General features: G+C 40.7%; 1 protein-coding gene across 1 annotated transcript; it reads left to right on the top strand.

Annotated features, from left to right (window-relative positions):
* The first annotated feature begins 4,474 nt into the window (after positions 1–4,474).
* Positions 4,475–13,289, top strand: areg (amphiregulin). Its single transcript, XM_033619132.2, has 6 exons — positions 4,475–4,623; positions 5,415–5,591; positions 6,511–6,733; positions 6,911–7,081; positions 9,009–9,122; positions 12,975–13,289. Exons 1-5 carry the CDS (start codon positions 4,587–4,589, stop codon positions 9,100–9,102), a joined length of 702 nt encoding a protein of 233 aa, XP_033475023.1. The 5' UTR covers positions 4,475–4,586; the 3' UTR covers positions 9,103–9,122; positions 12,975–13,289.
* The last annotated feature ends 1,666 nt before the right edge of the window (positions 13,290–14,955 follow it).

Raw genomic sequence — 14,955 nt, 5'->3', positions numbered from 1 at the left:
GCGAGACGAGTGATTGTTCCACCTGAACTGGGTATTTTAGTCCAAAACATGATCTTTTCTTAACCATAAGCAGGTGGTTTTTGTGCCGAAAGACATCCACACATTAACCACAGCACTGTTGAAACAAAAAGTTTAAACATATCCTCTAAATAATAATGTAAAACAGTTACATATCCATGGTTTGCAGAGGCATGCAATGCTGACATTTATTTTGGTAACTGGTTATTAATTAAAACATATCAGCTATCTGATCGCAAGATCACGCTTCACTTATACAACACAAAGAAATAAGAATGTTTGTGCGGCAGTCAGCGTCTGACCCACTGAGCACAGTGTCCGGTGTCGAGTTAATCTCTAACACCATTTTACTCCCTGTACCCTCATTAGTGCCGCAACCAGAGTCAACGAGCCGTTTTAACATCTGACTGAAGCATCTTTATGTCTTCTGTATGCTAATCAACAGCAATGAACACACATAAACATTAACTTACCTCATCTATTTAAGACGTACTTAAAAACACATAAGCATGCACGCACACACACACACGGACCCACAAACACACCCACTCAGTTGCATCTGAAATCTCCACATCGTGCTCCCTCTGTGTAACTGTTATTACTTATTGCATAAGTCATAGTACAGTAGGTTGCTCGTGCAGTGAGTAATGTGGTTTGTGAAGGCCCCATTAAGTTGCATCCTAGCATGTCCTTTAAGAAAACAAAAAGTTCCACGTGTACCACGTACACATTTGTTTTGCAGCTCATGGCTGGTTCATGTTATGTTTTCACTGTTACTTTTGTTTGCCATGCTAGCAGTAGGCTTCAAGGGGCGGTAACATATTGGTTCATTAGCCTGGAATATCTCAACAGCTGTTGGATGGACCGCCATGAAATACAGTCGTGATCAGCAGAGGATGAAACAGAATGACTTTTGGTGATCCCTATTTGTCTTAGTGCTACCAGAATGTAAAGGTTTCCTCTTATCCAGTGAAGTATATCAACATATACATAAATTGGCGCAAACTTTAGTACAGACATTCCCAGAGGAGGAATCCTAATGATCTTCCTCACCCAGCATTATCATGAGGTTAGAATTTATTCTTTGTCTCGACAGCCTTTGGTTTCTTTGCCATTACATTTGGTACAGACATTTGAGGTCCGCTCAGGATGAACTGTAACACCCCCTGACCTTTACTCCAGCACCATCATGTCAACATTTTCTTTGTCCAGTACTTTGGTTTGGTGGTCCCTTCAGCCCAAACTGCACTTTTTTACTCATTTGGTATTAGCAAATAGCACGCTTAAATACTAAACTAAGATGGTGAACCTGCTAAACGTTGATATGTTAGCATGCTGATATTAGCTAAAAAAGAATAAGAGAAAAGAATGAGAGACTAACCCTGGATACAGTGTCAGGGAAAGGGCCGCACAAGAGACTTACGGCAGCCAAGTGGCAAACTACCAGTTTAGCTTTCTGCTAACTTGAATAGGGATGAAAATGGTTTAATTGGCAGCTCTTCTAGACAATGAAATGTTACTAGATCTAATGGATCAAATCCTGAGGGTGAGAGTCATTTCACAGGGGCCATGGTGCTCAAAAAAATGTATCGGTTGATAGACAGATGTCTCTTTCACATTGTAAGTCTATGGGAAAAATTTGTTTTGGTTAGCCTATAGAAAAAAAGTGTCGCACACTCTGGCTCCATATGCATTTCTTTTTATCTTGATGATGTTTCAGCCCTTAGGCTGATCTTGAAGACGGCCCAAAGGCCAAAACATCATCAAAATAAAAGAAATGCATATGGAGCCAGAGTGTGCGACACTTGCTTCCTATAATCAAGTCTACTGCCAGTGATCAGCACCTTGTTACAGTTTTTGGTGTGGGTTACTCTTATATTAAAAAAAAAGTTTTGGGGGGCCTAATGCCATTACGTTGTGACTGAGAAGCTGTAATCCCTATTAGGCGGCTATGTTAAATAGGCTTCAAAGCGCGGTCATGTTCCTGGGTGCTCGGACAGCTTCTCAAAATTGAAGCCAAATCATCTTGATTGCCCCCTGGCGGCTGGCTGCAGTGCCATAGATCATAAACCACTCGACTCCATGTTAGCAGATGAGACATGGGACAAACTAAAAGATCAAAGAGATGGTTTCTGTCATTTTAGGTAGTTCTTATCACACTGATTTATGTTCAAGTGTTCATTTTTCTCATAACTTTGGTTTTAATTTAGTTATTTGATGCTATTAAAAGGCGGTTTGATATCATGATTGACAGCTGTGTGTGTCAGTCGGTGTGCTAGTGATCAAAGCTTGCGGGTGGGTGTATGGGTGGGAACTTGATACCGCAGCTCCACGCCCTGATCGCTACTGTGCAAACTCTGGCTCCAAATGGCGCCACCAACTTAGACCTAACTTGCTTAACTTAGACCTATTGTCCTCATTCATTGACACTTTTTGTGCTATCTAGAGGTAGTAGTAGGAGCACAATACACTAATCCCGGTAAAAACAAGATGGGAGCCATCTCTGCCAAGTCAGTCTGCAGCCGATCCCAACACAAAAGTGGACAAGGTCCGAAACCTGATCAGATTTTATGGTTATTTATGAATAATGATGTGTGTAGTTTTATATGGCAACAAATCTGACCAATTTTAGCAACAGTAACAAGATAAGACACTGTCAGTTAAGAAGTACTCGTTTGAAGACACCAGGACTTTAGTATTGTCTTGTTTGAGGACATTGGGACTTTATTATCATTGACAGTGTTTAGTGTTTTTATACTTGTCAAGTCGTACTGATCCCAAATAGCTCGGAGAAATTAACGTGCATACCAAACAAAAGTTCAGGGATATGGATGATATAAATCTGGGCAATCAATTTAAAAGGTTAATCGCTGAGACCAAACACAAATCACAGTTTAATCCCAACAGATACTGAGGTTGTAACTGTTTCTTACCAATGCATGATTCAAAGTTTTATCCAAATAGATACGGTTGTATTTGTGTATCAAAAATATTCCCTCCTTCGCGCCGTTAGCCATGTAGCAGCATGTGTTCACAGTGGGCGTCTGTTATGAGGAGCTTCTCTCCAGGCTTGTGTCAGACTTTCCACACGTTGATATCACATGTCCCCGATGCCATTACGCATAATCCAAACAATTCGATTCCACAGCCGTTATAAACAAAATGAGTCAGGAGCTCCTGGTCATTGTTGAGGCAGAGGAATGAGAGTTCCCAACATTCCTCGCTGGTTTTGAAGGATTCCGCCAGAGCACGGGTGATGGGATAGCCTCAGTGTGCAGACACAACAACATTATCAACACACCCATCTGTGCAGCATCCCCACCCAAGCCTTAAGGTCTCCTCTTTGTTACTGTGTACCGAAATAGTAACATCATTTAATCAAACCACACACACACACACACAAAAAGACACCCCGCTGAACAGTACAAAACATACAGTACATGGGATATTGACAGATTTAGTGTTTTTAACCAGCGACTGGATAAAAATAGAAATAAAACACTGCTGTTCATTGTTAAAAGCACAATAAAAAGACGGTTTATGTTAAAAAAAAAATCTAATCTCTGGGAAAAAAATGCAAAATTCTGACGTGAATTTGCTTCTATTTGTTTATCATGACCATCTTTAGACCTGCTTCTCACCGTTTGCCCATATCTGTCCATGATACTGACTGAAATCATAAAAACATATTTTATGATCTTTATTATCGCCTTCATTATTTTCTTTATAGTGACCATCTTTGTACCTGGTGTAAAGTGCAGGCGTTTTACTGGCTCCTGGTTTCGGTTTATTACAAACACAAGTGTGTGTGTGTGTGTTGTTACCAAGAACATTACATCATTTTTTTGATTGATTTTTTTGGTTGATTTTCATGTTTTCAACAACTTAAACGCATCAAACTGTCCAATAACACTTTGGAAGATCCCAAAATAAAGTAAAAGAAGCTTTAGAATTAGCCCTTTTTCAGTATTTGGGAAGTTGGCACAAGGTTTTCACCTAGTAACAGTGTTATGAGCGTGTTAGTATGTTTGTCACTAATGGATTGACGCTGTAATTATGGCCTAATTCGTGACCATAGAGGGAGCGAGCGGAAGCAATAACAGTTAAAGAAGCAGGAAAGAACATTCATGTGTGTGTTTTGGAATGGTGACGAGAAACAAGTCAGAATACATCAAACTGTTTTGTGTCTCAATCTCGTTCAGACTTATTATTCCCCGACATAAGCCTTGTCATGTTTGAGAACATGAGGTGCAAAATGTGTTGCCTGGGGCAGATTAATCATTAGACACACACACAAAACACACACAGCTTGATTACATGAGCCTCTTGCTTTTTCTGAGACAGACACGCACGTGCGCACGCACACACACACACACACACACACATACACACACACACCCTCTCCTTGGAGTTGAGAGGCAGGCGTTGTTCTATAAAAGCTGCACCCAGCGGAGGTAAAGAGAGCAAAGCACAATCTCTATCAGCAGGGGAGAAACAGACACTCCAACACACACTTGCACACACAGATTAGCGCAGGACCGTCATACACACAACACTCTTCCTGGGATATGAACCCTCTCATCCTCACCTGTCTCCTGTGCTTCGGTAAGTCTGGACTTGTATTCTGTGTGTGTGTGTGTGTGTGTGTGTGTGTGTGTGTGTGTGTTTGTGTGTGTGTGTGTGTAGAGAGGGTGAATCAAAGAAATGGAGAAAAATGTAAAAAGGTATGAGAACAGGAGGAGGAGGGGGGGGGTGAAGGAAGGAAGGAAGAAATATCTCTGCAAGTGAGGACTTGTCGGGCAGGAGAGAAATATTCAGGCATTTTAGGGAGAATAATTTGTGTCAGAAGTGTGGCTCTCTGTGAAAAGGTCAACATACTTCAGATACTTAATTAGCCTTTGATTGAGCCTGATTCATCATTGTTCTTGATTGGTGTGAACGATGTGTTCAAGTACAGTGCCGTCCTGGATGTGGACTGGTTGTACTGGTTTCAGTGTGGATAGAGTGTCTAATTTAAAAGCTACCAATATTTTAAGATGAATGGATGAGTCAGCTGTAAATGGGCCAAGATTATATAATACAATGCTTATAGCAAGTAACTAGGCAACCTTAAGTTCCAGGTCACCACAGAAGAAGAATAAATGTCTATTTCTGTCTTTTAAAGAAGAAAACTGAACGTTCTGGATAGGCTTAATTGATTTTATCTCTTCATTGCGACAGGTTCAAGTCTAGGTTTGAGAGAACATGCTCCTTCATGCTCCTACGTACTGGGCGTAGACATATGAACCCACATTAAACTGCATCATATGACTTAAACTTTGACCCTAATTGCTTTTTACTGCTTATCATTGCCATTTGATCTCATGCATTATTCTCTTTATCTGTGTGTTTTACAGTAGTCTCCGGTGCTCTAGGTGCTCAGGGATCTGAGGCCACGTTCTCCGGTGAACTAGCCGGAGTGACCGGGGGTCCGGCCTCCGGGGAGGGCCTCCCAAGTTCGCTGAGTGACGATGACGAGCTGGAAGTAGACGAGGATGTTTCAGGAGGAGACACTGAAAATATCGACATATTAGGTATGAGTCTTTTCTTCTTGACTTTGAGGTTCTTTATTTCCCTTGAAATGCCGATTATTTTGGGTTGAAGCTCGTATGACACTGTTTATAGAATAGCTAAATCTTAAGTGTTATGTTTCTGAGTGCGACAGAGAAATGAAGAAACAAAATTGTGCTGACGATAATCTGTACCTTCTGCATAATGCGACCAGTTTGGCGAAAGTTGTCAAGACATTCTTTTAGAAAAGTACAGATTGCAGATTGCAGTGAAGATTACAGATCGCAACTTCTCCTAGTTGGAAATCCTTTAGCGTTAATTGTTCTGGAAGTTTTTACCGGTAGCCGCATTCTCCGTGGAGGTCTCTTCCTCTCCAAAACAAATGGACCTGTGATTTAAACCATTAAAAACACTGACTAAAGCACTTTCATGTTAAAGAAAATTAGCGTTTTTCCGACGCTGCTCGTCAGTGAGGGGCTGCTAACTACTGTAGCTGACCTGAAAACATGACTGGCCCTATCTAGAGCCAGTATTTAGTTTGTCCATTCTGGGCCACTGTAGAAACATGTTGGTGCAACATGGCAACTCCATGGATGAGGATGTAAGACTGAAAAAAAATCTTTAAAGAAGTGCAGAAAAAATGTTTTCCCCATAAACAGACTTTAAATTCAGTCAATGATAGATACAGTTTTCAGGATGGCTTTGTTGGTCATGTAACTATTTTCTTGACTCATAAATCTTTTGTAAATTTTGTTTCACTGTCACAAAAGTAAAGACTGATAACATCCAAGGTTTTTAGTTTTGAGAGTGCATGGAAGACTCTGGTAATGCCTGAATATTCATCTTGTAAAATGATCCGAACATTCAGCCCGGAAACTCCTTTAATTTTAAACTAAAACGAAACCTCAGCTACAGTTTCACCACCGGTTTCTCCTCCTACAGAGTTACATCCCGGTAAAGATGAGAAGAAGAAAAGAAAGGGCAAAGGCAAGAGGAAGAACAGGCACAGGAGCAAAAGCACGACTCCTCTCAACCCTGCACACACTTTCTTCACCGACACGTCGACTCTCAGCACCACAGAGGACCCCTGCACCTCCACCCACCTGACCTACTGCATCCATGGTTACTGCAAGTTCATAGAGGGCCTTCAGGAGCCAGTGTGCATGTGAGTCGAGCATCACTTCCCTTTGTTTGTTTGTATGCATGTGATTATGAACTCCATGGGTAGTGCAAAATGAAATCCATCCTAAAAGCAAATATATATACATTTATGTGTGCACCAAGTTTAAACCTCTTTGAACCTCATAACCTCACATTGTTATGTTAACTCTTCCCTCTGCAGATGCATGAAGGGTTACGATGGGGAGCGCTGTGGGATCCAAACTCTGGGGACCATTAAAACCAAGTCCGATCAGATCAACAACACCGAGCTGGTGCAGACGGTCTTAGTGATCATCGCTGTGGTCCTGTCGGTCATCAGCTGCACTGCCATCCTGCTCATGACCTGCGCTCAGTAAGTATGCCAGTGGCTCGCAGCACTTTAACGCTGCACTTGAGGCTTGTAATGCAGGGGAATCATCCGCTGGCTCTCAGAAGAAACATCTATGTCTGTAGATAGGAAGCCAATGAGGGATCATGTGATTGAATTGGTACAAACTCCTCAATCACAGGTGCAAAGATGCTGATTCATGTGAACCTCAATGGAAGTCTAAACCGAGCCTAGGCTAACAAAGGTGGCACTGATAAGCACAGTGTACATGTGGGAGTTTTGCCAATTACTGTAGATAAAGCGGGAAGATAAGGGGAAAAATTTCATAATGAAACTGACGAAATGTAGTGAAAGGTTGTCAGACAAGTCAAAATATAACTGAATACATCAATAAATTATATTGTTTAATAATCATTTGTAAAAAAACAAAACAAAAAAACAAAACACATACCAAGATCGTACTTTTCCTTTAACCACCATCAGTTAATCAAATAAATTAAAACGTATTTACTTATTTTACACTTCCACTTAACTTTACTACTTCATTTTAAGTCATATTTTGAGGGTTTCTGTATTAGGTATGGAAGCATTTTAGAATTTCACGTCACAGTTATCCTGACCAAAATAACCAATATTCAAAATATTATCCTAAAAAATCGGCAAAACTTGACTGTAAACTGTGCAAAACAGGGTCCTTGCTGCAGCAGCCGCAGATTCAGTTCCACAACCTTGGCCCCTTGCTGCATGCTGTCCCCTTTCTCTCTCCTACTTTGATGCTTTACAATTATCCTGTCATGAAAAGGCAACAAAGCAAATGAACAAACACAAAAAAGACAAAAAAAAAAGCAAAGTAAACCTTGCCTAAAACTCTGAAATTGGCATGAAAACATACAGAAGTCACTTTACCTTAAATTTTGTCAAGAAACGGTTTTGGCTGTCTCATCTTTTTGTATAAAGCATCATGAACTCAGGGACTGGTATGCATGCTATGTGCAGTGTGGATGTTCAAATTTTTTACTCAAAACTCTTTACGCAACACCATCTACACCAGATCACAAGATACTGGTTATCGGTGTGACCTGCTTTTCTCTCCTGCTTTGGTATCACTTTTCACAATAGTTGGAGATATAAAGAGATAAGACCTGATAGTTCAGTAATAAAGCCCCTCTCTTCTATTTTATTCTTTAAAACTGGAAGCTTTAAGCAATAATGCACAAGAGCAACCACCCACACCCCTGCGGATCTCAACATTACACACATTACAGTCCGCACATCCTGCCCATAGACACTTCTTGGCATTCGAACACACTGACACATCAAAAGCACATTAACACACCCGAACACCCCCACACCATACGGCTATTGCTCACCACCTTCACAGGCTGGACTCGATGACTTCCACAGCTTTCATGTCTCATTCTTACTTTTATTGTCGACTTTTCATTTCACCGTAAATTGTGTCATGTCGACAATCGTATGTGTTACTCACTCTTTATTTTAAACTGCCATCTGTTGCTTACCGTAATGGTATGACAAGTCATCTACTGAATAATCACAGTTCCTTATCAATGTGTAACCAAATAACAGCTATTGTTGGAATCTGGGACAAAGTCAATAGTCCGCTTCTTTACAGTCACAAGCAGCTGAAGTACTTAAGAGGGAGAGGTAAAGAGAAAACAGAACTTGTTACTGTGAGAGCGAAACTCCCTCCAGAGAAAATCATGTAAGAATTTTAATGATCATCGCCCTTCATAAGCTGCAATCCATAGAAATTACTGCCATAAAATAATAAGAACACGCCTTGAATTTCATTTTTTGTCTAGACAGGATCAAAGCTGTGCAACTGACTCTGCACTTCTGCCTTTCAAAACAACTTTTACTGAGATCATATGATAATCATGAGAATTATAGCCTACTTGGCTTTTATACTCATATTGAATGTCTTTTGTAGTTACAGATCACATAAAAATTTCTTGGCATCCTACCTGGGAACTGGGACGGAGCAGGAGAAGCTACAGAAACCCATCGGGGACGTTGTGGTGTGAGGGCGTCGAGTTACGATGAGGTAGGTGTCACTGAGGTCCTGATTAAATTGTGTGCGCACAGTCACTGTACTTCTTAATTCATACTGAGTTATGCATCAAATCCATTAAACTGTGATGTTTTTCCATTCATAAACATCTCAACACCAACAACATGAAAACTTTGACTGACAGTTTGCGAGCCTAGCAACTGTAAAGCTGTCAAGCTTTGGATTTCTCGTGTTAAAATAGTGTTTGGATGGTGATTCCCCTTTTTCACCATCTCCAAAACCAAAAATACAAGAGTAACGGAGTATTTAAACAGTGTATTTGTCTGCTCTAACATAAGCTGCAAATATTAGCACGTCTGGCCAACAAGCTAACTACTCAACCCAATTGCCAGAATAAACATTGGCATTTTACGTTTCTGCCACGTTTCTGCTACATTTGTCATTATGTAACAGATACATTGGAAATCTGTTTCAACAATGCTGTGGTTAACTTGTGGTTAGGTTTAGGCACAAAATCTGCTTGATTATGGTTAGGAAAAGATCACATTTTGCTTTACAATACCAGTGTTAGTGGTGCAGTGTCAGTATGAAAAGCAGCAATGTCTCCGTAAGAAACAATGGCTTTTCGTGGTACTATCCTTGCTGACAGAAACGACTCCCTTAAACACATTCTTTATTTTGTTTGTTTGTTTGTCTTGAACAGTGTTCTGCTTTAGTCTGCTCCTTGGCAGCCATCTTGCCAAGGTGACATGCCATCTACTGTCCCCTCCACCTCACAACAACAAAGTCAGCTCATATAGTACATCACTGTAGACACGCTGATTTGATATGATATGTATAAAACATGCAAATGTAGCATATTCATGGTTTGCAGAAACGTACAATGCCAACATTTTCTACCGGCAACTCGGTTGTTCTACTACAATAACAGCATCAGACTGCTGCCTCCAATTAAATCTCTGCCTGTAGATCAAACAGTCGGCCATTAGCAAGTTAGTTATTTACAGACTGCTCTCAGCCTGATGATACCTGGTGATAAGATATATCAGGCAACTGTGTGACGGTGATCAACCGTATCGCAAAAGTATCGCAAATGCTTGGGTTCAAGCAAGGTTGCAAAACAATTATTAGACATGTCTATAAAACAAAACTCTAACTGTAACTCTAACTGCTAAATGAATAAATGCATAAACACCTGTTAAAAATATAGTCTAGTATAGTTTTTACCTCTGGCGATTACATTTAAGCTTCAAAAATCATAAAAGTGGTGTTCATTTTGTGGAGATTATCTGCCTGAACAAACGGGTAAGTGTCATAATCTTTGCTTGCCACAGAGCTGATTTTCTGCGTAATCCTAAATCCAATGGAAAAATCCCGTTGACTTTTTGTCAAGGGAGCCAGGGCACCTAAACTCCATCCCTGCAGCACTGGTGGGACCAGATGAAAACCAAGTCATGGTGATGCTGCGTTAGTGCCGCTTGTGCAAACAATATGGTGATGCTGTGAGAAGGACATGCAATCAGGCGCACCTGTATTTCCAGTGGTGTATATTTTGGTGATGTATTTCTTCAAAAAAGTCTTGCTTAAGTCCTCAGAGGGCGGTGTCAGGCCTCTGCTCACGTGAGCCTTAAGCCAAACAGGAAGGAGTGGGCTGAGAGAGTGACAGAAAAGCCCGTACGCCTGTTGTTGTTATTGAACACAGCGAGTTGCATCACGCAAAGAGGAATCCCCGCTAGAGGAATTAGTCTGGATTAGCCTGGGGGGTGTCTCAGCCTGTCCCATCTCTGCACTGCATACCAGCGTAAAGAAAAGCCACATGCTTGATCGTACACATTCACCCGTGTGTCCAAACAATAACAGCACACTGACACACTGACTCTACACGCGATGACCCTGATGTAACACCTTAATTGCTCTGCTTACATGAGGTTGGAGCTCACTGAGCAACACACACACGCACACACGCAGACCTCACGTGTTCACATAGAAACTTTATACCTGGAGACAAACAATGCGGCCGTGCAGCATTCTCCTTGAGGCTGCACGTCACTCAGTGTCCACCCTGAGAACATCAAGCCTGTCTCACACGTACAGTACAGACTGAAGAGCTGAAACCCGTGTAGCATTTACACTCCATACTATAACTGTAACTGTAAAACTTTTTCTTTTAACTTTTAAATTGTTGGCTCTAGACTGCAGTGCCGCAGGTTACAGTCTCACTTACTGACTAGATTCATTATGCAGAGTGGTTTCCAGAACTGAATAGTTTGATAAATGTAATAAATATGACTTTAGCCATCATATCTATCAGTTTTGATAAGACTGTACTCACCAAAATCAATTGCTAAGACATGGGAAATCAATGATATTGCAACAACAACCAGGTTATTTAACTTTATTTGGAGCTAAAACCAAAGTACACACTGCCAAATTGTAATGTTCATCTGCAGCGAGTACTGTAGGTCTAAGATGATTGAGGAAGTTTGTCTGTAAACTGTGGATTTTTCTACAAACACAAATTTATTCCAATAAAATTGCTTTTAAGGTGCAACAATCACAAAGAGAGTCTGTGTTTAGTGGCTTTAAAAACTATCTGTATAAGTGATTTTACTTAGTCCTGACAATCTTTGAGGTGGCAACCAAAATGTATATAGACAAAATCTACATAAATAGCCTAAACCAGTGGTTCCTCATGATCCAGCCATGGGGTCCAGATTTCTCCTCAGTCATTAGTTCAAGATCCACTCATTTTAATATATTCAGCATCATCCTTGCTTTTGGCCATGTTGTTGAGGTAGTTAGCTGTCCCTGTTAAGTAATTGTCCATTAGTCACTCACTCTACAGCAGGAAATACTTGGAAATAAAAGCTCAGTGCTGGAAATTCACTGTACTCCAAAATTAAACGTGTTTTTTATGAACTTGACACGTTCGCGAGTCACTTGCAGTCCATTCAGAATGGACCCACGACCCACTTTTGGACTGCAACCCATCAGTTGGGAACCACTGGCCTAAATGATTGGCACTGTAAAGTACCTGTGAGGCAGTGGCACGGCCAAGGGGTGGCCGGGAGTGGCCCACTGGCCCCCCTCACAAAACAAAAAAAATTAAATATAACTGGAGGCTTTTGTGTTGTTTTTTTTAACTTGAATAAACTTGTTCCCAGTTTTGTTCCTTACAATGAATATACTCCTTTAAATCAAAGCTGTTTTGTCTTTTAGGGAGAAGGACAAACAACCTGTTTGAAAAACAATGAATTGTCTGACATGCACAGATACATCACACAGTTAGACAGGATTGTTGTGGAACTCAAAATGTTAAATGCTAATTATCCGCATATCAGTTGATAAGTAACACTGAATGTAAAATAAGAAACCTTAACTCTTATATTCAGATAGATTTCAACTACCCTATATATTATAACAGTAAAATCAAATTCCTGAAAGTCACATTATAACTTTTGGTTTTGGTGCCACCTAGTGGTTTATCGGGACAGCCAGATTGAGCCACTGAAAATCTTGGGGTGGCGCACGAAACCCAAAAGTCATAACTGAATTTCATGATTTCTATAACACTGTTGTAGTAGACTGGTTCACAAAACTAGTTGAAAAGTTTCGACTAGTTGAAAACTATGTCAATATGAGAGTTAAGCAATTGTATCAGGGTGGCCATGGCCCCCCTGGCCCCCTCCTGGGGCCACCACTGGTGCTTACCCAAGACTTTCCTTGCCCCATCTGGACTTCGAAAAATTTCTGGATGTGCCACTGTCCTTCAAGCTGTTTTTAATAGCAATGTTGATACAAAATAGTTTTGCCTCTACATAAAATACATGTTGTTTCTGTGTTAATGTATTTATTGACTTATAATTTCTCTCCATCTCTCCTCAGCCAGCTGCACAATTGGAAGACGAAGCGGACCAGAGGAGTCTGAGGACCTGAGAAGGCAGTAGACTGCTTCATTAGATGCTGTGTCTAAAACACACTGTCAAGAATTTGTTAGAATGTAATTTATTTAGTGTGATTATTTATTGCTAACGACTGTATGAATGTTTGTATGTTGGACTTGTTATGATGTCTGTTATGTGCAAAATATGTGCGGTTTGGTTTTATTTATTGCACTGCTGTTGTTATAGGTCAGAGAAATGCTCTTCATCTCACTCTGGAAAAGGGATGGAATTTGATCACCAATAAAGTGTCTCAGTGTTATGTGCAAGAGTTATTTATTTATGCATGAGTTTTGTGTTTACATTCCCATCGGTGGATGCACCCCATACCTCTGCGGCCTGCTCACACAAACACCTCAGCCTTTTAGCCAAACACAGATTGAGCAGACGAGAATAACCCTGAGGGAGGCTCTGTGTGACATCAGCCAGGAATTCAGAGAATCATGAGAGCAACACAAAAGAATGAGAAGCTGGAAGGTCTTTTTATGTGCGTGTGTGACAAGCAGAATTTATGTTGTCTCTGCGTTTGACTCCTGCAAAATAAATCATCTTATTCTTAAAGAAGAAAACACATCTTCTTAAACTCTACACTGTCATTACACCAACCACTGTGGTGCCATGGCACTGCAGTGTTTTCAGCAGTGGAGTGACGTCCAAAGCTTTGTGAATGGGTAGATGACATGCTTTCACACAGGTGCACTGGCTCTGAGCTATTTTGAGAATGCCCAGGTAACTTGTTTGAAGTCTCCCAACACAAATACAAACAAAGGCTTGATCATGATTAGAAGGTTCAAGACAAAAGAGGTATAGAATAGACACAAAGAGGGCAGCACTTAAACACAGGGAGACACAGGCTTGTTAAAGCGCAGCACAAAGAGAGAAAATGCCATAAAAGAAGATAACTGGATTTCAAGCTTAACGTTGACCTTCAAAGAAGAGAGGTGCTATCCAAACAAACTTCTGTCTGCTATTTAATGTCTCTGCAGTTTGAAGTATGACTTGACTCTATTATTGGAGCTGTGTGAGAGTTATTAGTAGAGAAATACTCATCCCCAAAATAGCTGGCAGGTCTCATTAAAGTCAAGTTTATGATTTACAGTACAGGCCAAAAGTTTGGACACACCCTCTCATTCAATGCGTTTTCTTTATTTTCATGACTATTTACATTGTAGATTCTCACTGAAGGCATCAAAACTATGAATGAACACATGTGGAGTTATGTACTTAACAAAAAAAGGTGAAATAACTGAAAACATGTTTTATATTCTAGTTTCTTCAAAATAGCCACCCTTTGCTCTGATTACTGCTTTGCACACTCTTGGCATTCTTTCCATGAGCTTCAAGAGGTAGTCACCTGAAATGGTTTCCACTTCACAGGTGTGCCTTATCAGGGTTAATTAGTGGAATTTCTTGCTTTATCAATGGGGTTGGGACCATCAGTTGTGTTGTGCAGAAGTCAGGTTAATACACAGCCGACAGCCCTATTGGACAACTGTTAAAATTCATATTATGGCAAGAACCAATCAGCTAACTAAAGAAAAACCAGTGGCCATCATTACTTTAAGAAATGAAGGTCAGTCAGTCCGGAAAATTGCAAAAACTTTAAATGTGTCCCCAAGTGGAGTCGCAAAAACCATCAAGCGCTACAACGAAACTGGCACACATGAGGACCGACCCAGGAAAGGAAGACCAAGAGTCACCTCTGCTTCTGAGGATAAGTTCATCCAAGTCACTAGCCTCAGAAATCGCAAGTTAACAGCAGCTCAGATCAGAGACCAGATGAATGCCACACAGAGTTCTAGCAGCAGACCCATCTCTAGAACAACTGTTAAGAGGAGACTGCACCAATCAGGCCTTCATGGTCAAATAGCTGCTAGGAAACCACTGCTAAGGAGAGGCAACAAGCAGAAGAGATTTGTTTGGGC

This window comes from Epinephelus lanceolatus, chromosome 9 (genome assembly GCF_041903045.1).
Source record: "Epinephelus lanceolatus isolate andai-2023 chromosome 9, ASM4190304v1, whole genome shotgun sequence".
Classification (NCBI taxonomy): domain Eukaryota; kingdom Metazoa; phylum Chordata; class Actinopteri; order Perciformes; family Serranidae; genus Epinephelus; species Epinephelus lanceolatus.
This window is presented reverse-complemented; position numbering and strand designations above follow the sequence as displayed.

Bases quoted from the DNA above. Each gene is read 5' to 3' on its own strand.
- areg (XM_033619132.2), top strand. From the start codon at position 4,587: ATGAACCCTCTCATCCTCACCTGTCTCCTGTGCTTCG. The intron at 5,592-6,510 runs GTATGAGTCTTT...CTCCTCCTACAG, and splicing joins TGAAAATATCGACATATTAG to AGTTACATCCCGGTAAAGAT. The intron at 7,082-9,008 runs GTAAGTATGCCA...TGTCTTTTGTAG, and splicing joins CTGCTCATGACCTGCGCTCA to TTACAGATCACATAAAAATT.